Below are 7,443 nucleotides of genomic sequence, written 5' to 3'. Positions count from 1 at the left end.
TAATTGTAATAAACGAAAAGTTTAGGATTTAACACAAGCTACTAGTATTTAAAATCATTGTATTTTTTTCAGAATGTGTTTATGAGATACATCCGAAATTTTTTTTCGTTACGAAACGAAATTAAATTCATTTCTAAAACGAAAAAGAGTGTTCGTCGATGAAAAAGAAATTAAAAAAAAAATGTTATTGGTAACAAATATTTAAGAAATGTAGGAAGAAACTTTTGAAATATCAAAGCATTGAGAAGAAAAGTATATGGATAGATTTTATATTACTTCTGATGAGTGTTAGCTTTTATAACATTTGCGATAAGCTAACTGCATTAGAAATACAAGCAGGAAGCCATCTTCAGAATGGCATATTTATAGGTCAACAAATTCGCATATAGAAAACTTTACGGCTCCACTTTAGTTACAAGAAAAAATACACCATTCTCTTCCTAACTACACCTATGAAATTCACCGATTCCTTGTACAAATTCCATTTCACAGATGTACAGGCTTTATATTTGATCAAAGATTAAATTGAAGACTAGACGTTACATCATTAAAGTCTGCCGCAAACAAACAATGAATATACTCTGGTTTTTTAGCAGTACATCGTTGGGTTCGGATAGTCTCACAATGTTAAAACTAAATAAGATATTTGCTTGTGCTAAGAAAGAATATGGATCTCTTATCTATTGCTCCGCCCATCGTCTAACTCTTGTTAAGCTCGATTCAGTGCATCATGCCAGAATTCGGATGGAACCGTTGCATTCTGAATCTCTCTGACATACAGGAGGGCTATCTAGAGGTAACCAACCTATTCTAACAGTGGTGAGGGGTCATGCTTTCATTACGTGGGACCGCTACAGCAATGAAAGTCGACAACTCAGTCCTGATTTGAACGGGCACCGCCAAAGTTTCGAAGACCTGCGAAAGTTCTGGCTAAGACCCACCTATGCTACAGACGGCCCTGGCGCATTCAGAACCAGTCCCACTCTCAGTATTTGCTCTGAAGTAAGCCATAAACTGGTTATGAATTATATTTCTACATTATTTCAACAGAAAATCATCCAATGTACAAATATATTTTCAATTTTAATTCTCCGTAGTTTTTAGACAGAAACCAAACTCATACTTCCTATAGCAGAAAGAATCACCTTGGCTATCTCAGCACTTAAAGCAAATCTGTTACAGTAACCTAAAAGTCAGAATACAACTTGGACCTTAAAATATATATATTTTTTTTGAGTGGTATAAAAAGCGGTCAATAAGGCCTATTTTACGCCTACTTAAAAATAATACAACCTCGGTTGAGGATGAAGAAATATTCCAGAACAATTTTTTAAATGCACTGATGGTTCCAAATAAGAATGCTCAGGGGCTTCAAAACATAATTCTTGTGTCACTCGTGAATCAAACCATAAATTAAAATTATTTAAAACATACTCAATATATACCACCGAGCTCATATAGCATCAGAACTCTTAAAATAAATATATCAGAAAGAGGACAGGTCACGTAAATTGAAGGGAATCAAAACATTAGTTAAACCATGGTCTACATCCTACCTCAGCGGAGGAAGTTGCTCTAACCCGCTTGAGGATAGGCTATAATCGTATCTCGCACTTTTATTTAATTAGAAAGCTGCCGCCTCCATCTGGCAAATATAGCCACTCCGTTGTTTCTAAAAATAATATTTTTGAAGAGTGCCCTTACAATTTACCAACAATAATCAGAATAGGATTGGAGCCAAATTTGCCTGGTGCTTTTAATGATAAGAGAGCTAAAATCACATTAGTGTTTAATTAAAAGAAGTTACCAATAAAAATATTTTTTATATTGTGGCACTAAGTAATAGTTTAATAAGAACCCCAATAAACAATAAGGGCACAAGTATTATATAATAATTCCACCAAAATTCAGGTTAATCACCCACTCACTAACCTCTTAGTTTATTGTTATAGAAAACAATATTTAGTAATTTATTAATGTAAATAAGAACCCAAACCAAGAAATGAACACATGAATATATTGAGAGAAGTATAGAGAGCGCTTCGAAACCCCGCCTCAAGGCCCGCCTTACCGGTATTGGGAGCGTCTTCACCTCATCTATTTTTTAAGAATCTGCATAATCAGACCCTGGAATTTCAGGAATGTTCGCACCAATGGCCTCATTCTAAAAATATATTCAAGAGGAATTTTTAATCGATGAGAAATATATTTCATTAAGAGAAATTCAACTGTACATATAAGCAAACATATTTGCAGATACCTGAATAGAATAACATGAAACAAAAGAATTTTATTGCTTTGGTTGATTTCAATTTTAAAATATTCAACTGATATCTAGTATCTAAGTATCAAAAAACACAAATCAAATTAAAGACCGTTTTTCGTCATTGTTATTATTTATTCATTGTACCAATCTCTAAAAAGTAATGTAATTTTTAAAAATATATAGTTCATCATAATATTCTCTCATGAACTAGCCAAAAAATTGAAATGAACTTGAAATTCTAAAATATTGATCATATTGGACCAGAACGTTAGTCACTGAAGTAGCGTTTCTCTCTTATTATTTATTAATAATAGTAATTTATTTATTTATAGGGAAGCCCCCGTACAAATAGAGTTAGCCTGTAAAATACATAAAATAAATAATGCTCACTTCTTATTAATACTCTGATATATCTCACTGGGACGTTGTCTAATTTTACCCATGGATACGTACATAAAATAAATAATGCTATAATATAATTATAATAAATAATTGCTGTTCGACCTTTCGCTTTGAACAGGCCTGATGAAGCCCTGCAAAGTGGGGCGAAACGTCGGACAATCAATAGTTGTAAACAATTTGTTCTTTTTTTGAACGCAACCCTGACCATCTACTTATATTCAAGTTCATCAACTATTTTACACAAATGGTGGGGTAAAGGTCATATGTGTATAATAATTAACAATATACCCAAGCTGGGTATATCTACATTCGTCAGAATAAAACAAAAACGTCACTTCATAAATATATGACAACATAGCACAAAAAACTATACATCCTATTGTGACGATAGGAATCCAGCTCTGAGCTAAAGGTTTTGTGTTACATATATGAAAAAGGTTTAGATTCAATCCTGAGTGAAAATCAGAAATTGATACAACTGATTTTGGTTAATATTGCTTAGTTCCAGCATGTATTGAATTCGGCTTTTATGATACGCGGGTCTAATGTCATAAAATTCTGATATCCGGGGTTATCCAGATATCCAAATCGGTGTTGTATGGGTTACGAAAAGTATTTAAAATGTACCTTCACCCCTTTAAGCACAAAACTATTTTATTTTCGACTAATATTTATATAATCGAACAGACCGAAGATTAGCTTATGTCTTTCCTCTTCTGTTTTCGTTTGATATTTCTAAGAGTAATTGATGTGATTCATATGTCAAATGATGAACACAATGGAGGACATTGTTCAATTGAAGTACAAATTTTATTTTTTCCCAATCATTTGAACTAATTATTAAAAGAAAACTTAAAAAAAAAAAAAAGTTATCAAACATTGTTTTAACATAAACGAAACATAATAACTGTAGGAAGATAGTCTTGGTGACGATCAATAAAGGTATCTAAAAAGTAAAAGAGAACTACTTATTAGTAACCAATATTTCGCTGCCCTATACAGAGCTTCGTCAGATTGGAACAGAGATGTCAACTAACTTTGGTTACCAATAAATAGTTTTCTTTTACAATTTTGATAGCTTTATTGACCGCCACCCAAACTATCTTCCTACAATCTACTTCATACGGTCAACTATCTTCTTCCAACATGAAACATAATAATATCCAACGAGACAGATATCTACTGGAATTTGGTCATTAATTTTTTTAATTTACTTTCTTCATTTCTCGAATTCAAAAACAAATCCAAATATAGACGTTAGAATGTCTACTCAATTTTTAGAAAATTGAATTGAAGGATTTTTAGAAACAGGCAATAAAAAATAATGATGAAAATAAAAATGAGATTTACAAACTTATATTTTTGTATAGACAACAAAATTGTTCCATCTTATATCACGAATTTTTATTCCAATTATTTATATAAATTAATTACTGATGTATATTCTACGCAAAGATTTCAATAAAATTGATAAAATATGTTGAGATTTGCGGAAATATAAAATATGTTGAGATTTCCGTTTAAAAAGACACTACAAAACTTATTATAAAATTTAACTTATACCAGAGCATATTCAAATTACCTAGGAAAGTCCGACTCGAAGATGTCATTAACACGGATAAAGGATCAAGGGCAGTGATGACCTTAGCCAAAGATATCGGGCAGATATAAAAGAGCGGGAGCTCATCCCTGATCCAGTTTCTCTCCAGTTCTCAAACATGGCTCGTCTCGTGAGTATCAGATTATTTTAAACTTAGTACTGAAATAAGTGTAAATAATCTACAGTATAGTTAACAATATAACAATTTTGTTATAAAAATCTACTTATAACTATTCAGAGAAATGCTCATGGTTTTCTATTTCAGGTACTCCTCATCGCTGCTGTCTTCGGCGTTGCCTCCGCTCAGCTCATCGCTAGGGCTCCCCTGGCTTATTCCAGGCCCCTCGCCTACTCCGCCTATGCCAGGCCCTACGCTGCTTACGCTAGCCCCTACGCCGCTTATGCTGCTCCAGTCGCCGCTGTAGCACATGCCCCAGTCGCCGTCGCTCATGCTCCAGTCGCCGCTGTAGCCCATGCCCCAGTTGCTGTTGCCCACGCCGCCCCAGCCGTTGCCGTCGCTGACGAATACGACCCACACCCATCCTACTCTTTCTCCTACTCCGTCAACGACGCTATCACTGGAGACTCCAAGGGACAGACTGAAACTCGTGATGGAGATGTCGTCCAGGGCAGCTACTCCGTCGCTGAACCCGACGGTTCCATCAGGACCGTAGACTACACCGCTGACCCTATCAACGGATTCAACGCTAACGTGCACAAGGACGCCCCAGCCGCCCACGCTGCCCCAGTGGCCGTCGCTCACGCCCCAGTTGCCGCCGTTGCCGCTCCAGTCCTGGCCGCCCGCGCTGCTCCAATCTACCGCGCCGCCTACGCCCCAGCCTACGCCACCGCTCTCAGAGCCGCCGTCCCAGCCGTCAACCATGCTGCTGTCACCATCCACTAAATTTAGAATTTAATAAATTATTGTAATCAAAATTATTTTGTTGTCATTTACCCAAATCAAAGGTTTTCAGAATATTGTGCCTTGCACAAGGTTAGTATTTTAGTTATTAATAATGTTATATTTTTAACGTTAAATTTTTAAACTTATTGAAGACATTCTTCCATTTATTAAACAAATTATTGTCGTTATTGTTTAAGCTTTAGTACTCTAAAAACACTGATACTAGTTTAACTAAACCATTATTAAATGAGCTAAATATTTTATTTATATTTTAATTCTTGTTAAACCAGAAATGTTAATGGAACTGGATGTGATCCTTTTACGCCAAATTAATATTATTAATATATTTGTAACTCTAATATTACGAACATAGTCCTGTGTTCTGAATGTATTTCTCCAAAAAAATATGAATTTTTTAATATTTTCATCCTCGATTTCAGGGGAAGGAATTCACGAGGAAAGGAAGGAAAGGAAGGATTTCACTCATGAGCTCAGGATGGTTTTTGTAGACTCTCAGTGATTTTCTTTATATTTTTTAAATATGAAGTTTATTCGAAATATTTTCCTGAGTCCTTCATTATACCTCATGGAGCATTCAAAAGATACAGTTAACGAGCAATCGTTTTTTTTTTTTTTTGTGAGTTAACTTAAAATCAAAAAATCTTTTACTACACATCCTCCGCCTAATACATCATACACGTTTATGGGTTATATTATATCAAGTCATTGAATAATGTCAATGTCAAATGGTAAATGCAGGTAATCGTAAATGGTCATTGTGAAGTCTGTTTCCAATAGCCCACTAATGGGACAATGTGGTAGACCATAAGCTTATGATGTTTTTATACACATTTCTCTAATTAAATTAACGTATATATAAAATATCTTGTTAGAGCATGAGTGTGGACACAATCATATGCAATGATTTATCAAAAAACATTATTTGCTTAATCCAGTACTGAATATACTTTTATTTCCTTTAAAAATAAATTAAATTATATAAAAACAAGTACGATAAATTGAACACTAAATACAAATCAAAGCAATAAGTATATGATCTTGCCATAAAACTATATCCTAATAGCCCGAGTACAATGCTACAGCGCCAAAAGCTCAGAGGGCCACTTTAAAAGACATACAGCCGGTGAACCTTTAATGTATATAGCAATTTTCTATTCATATGTACTATTTCAAAAGAGAAAAGTCGTACGAAACTGAAATCACATATTTAACCTGTATTATAAATATACCTGGGATGTTGTAGCAACTTAATGGATAAAATCAATGAAGTTGCTGCAACCTTATATAGTCGATTTTTCACATTTTTTTATATTTTCTCAAAAACAGATTTAAAGGTTTTAATTCAATTCAGTATATCAATGTACAATCAAGTAATTAATAATATCATGCTAAATTCTCAACCAGTCCTCTATAGAACCATTCATTTTTAAAAAAAATAATAATTAACCATTCTTTAAACCAGTAAAATGTTAATAGTAAAAAAAAATGTATAAGTATGAATTATAGAAGAATTCGATAATTAGCTAACAGAGAAAATCAAGAAATAGATGTAGGACTTGAAAGACTTTAAATCGGAGACAGTTGATCTCTCCCGATACCAATCATATGTGTTTTCTATATTTTTGACAAACATAGTGGATATTCGCTATTTTCATTCGTATCAAGTATTGGAACTTCATAATTGATAATGCCTGCTTAATATTTTTCCTTGTTCATCGCCAAGGGTTGGATGATTGGTATTCACGCCAGAAATAGAAACAAAAACCGAAGTAAAAATTTTGTTGGCACTTTCCGTTTTAGAAATCAAAGAACCAATTCGGTTGCGTTTTTATCTGTTGTTAAATTTGTGAATTTTCAGGAATTGTACTAGTTGTTACGTACTTCGTTTATCGATTTTATCAGATTCTTACTACTTCTGCTTACAAGCTGGAGGATAAATTTTGCTCGGTAGATTTCGAAAATAGTTCGTCTGATTTAGCCTAACTTTTTAAAAAAGTTGGGAATTTATGTAAAGTGGGTTAAGGTGGTGTCAATTTTGTTGGATTCCAACAGCTTACTCTGCAAGAACACCTTTCTGGGTGCACTTACACTTCACCAAAGGCTTGTACCGTTGATTTTATTTTCAAACGACAAATTGAAATCGAAATATAAGAACTTAATCTTAACAGAAATCTCCAAAATAAAGATAATTCTGTGAACATGTAATTAAGAGCTCAGAAAAGATAAAAACAACTAGGAAGCTCTGTTTAT

The 7,443-nt window shown here is 33.7% G+C and overlaps 1 protein-coding gene across 1 annotated transcript; it reads left to right on the top strand.

Moving 5' to 3' along the window:
* The first annotated feature begins 4,311 nt into the window (after positions 1-4,311).
* LOC106677783 (cuticle protein 21-like) lies at positions 4,312-5,204 on the top strand. The gene is made up of 2 exons (XM_014415899.2): positions 4,312-4,398; positions 4,534-5,204. The coding sequence occupies exons 1-2, from the start codon at positions 4,387-4,389 to the stop codon at positions 5,170-5,172; spliced, it is 651 nt and encodes a 216-aa protein (XP_014271385.1). The 5' UTR covers positions 4,312-4,386; the 3' UTR covers positions 5,173-5,204.
* Positions 5,205-7,443: the final 2,239 nt, after the last annotated feature.

Source organism: Halyomorpha halys, unplaced genomic scaffold, assembly GCF_000696795.3.
Source record: "Halyomorpha halys isolate HHAL.00 unplaced genomic scaffold, Hhal_1.1 Scaffold107.1, whole genome shotgun sequence".
NCBI classification, from domain to species: domain Eukaryota; kingdom Metazoa; phylum Arthropoda; class Insecta; order Hemiptera; family Pentatomidae; genus Halyomorpha; species Halyomorpha halys.
Note: the sequence above shows the minus strand (reverse complement) of the source record. Positions and strands in the feature narration are given on the sequence as shown.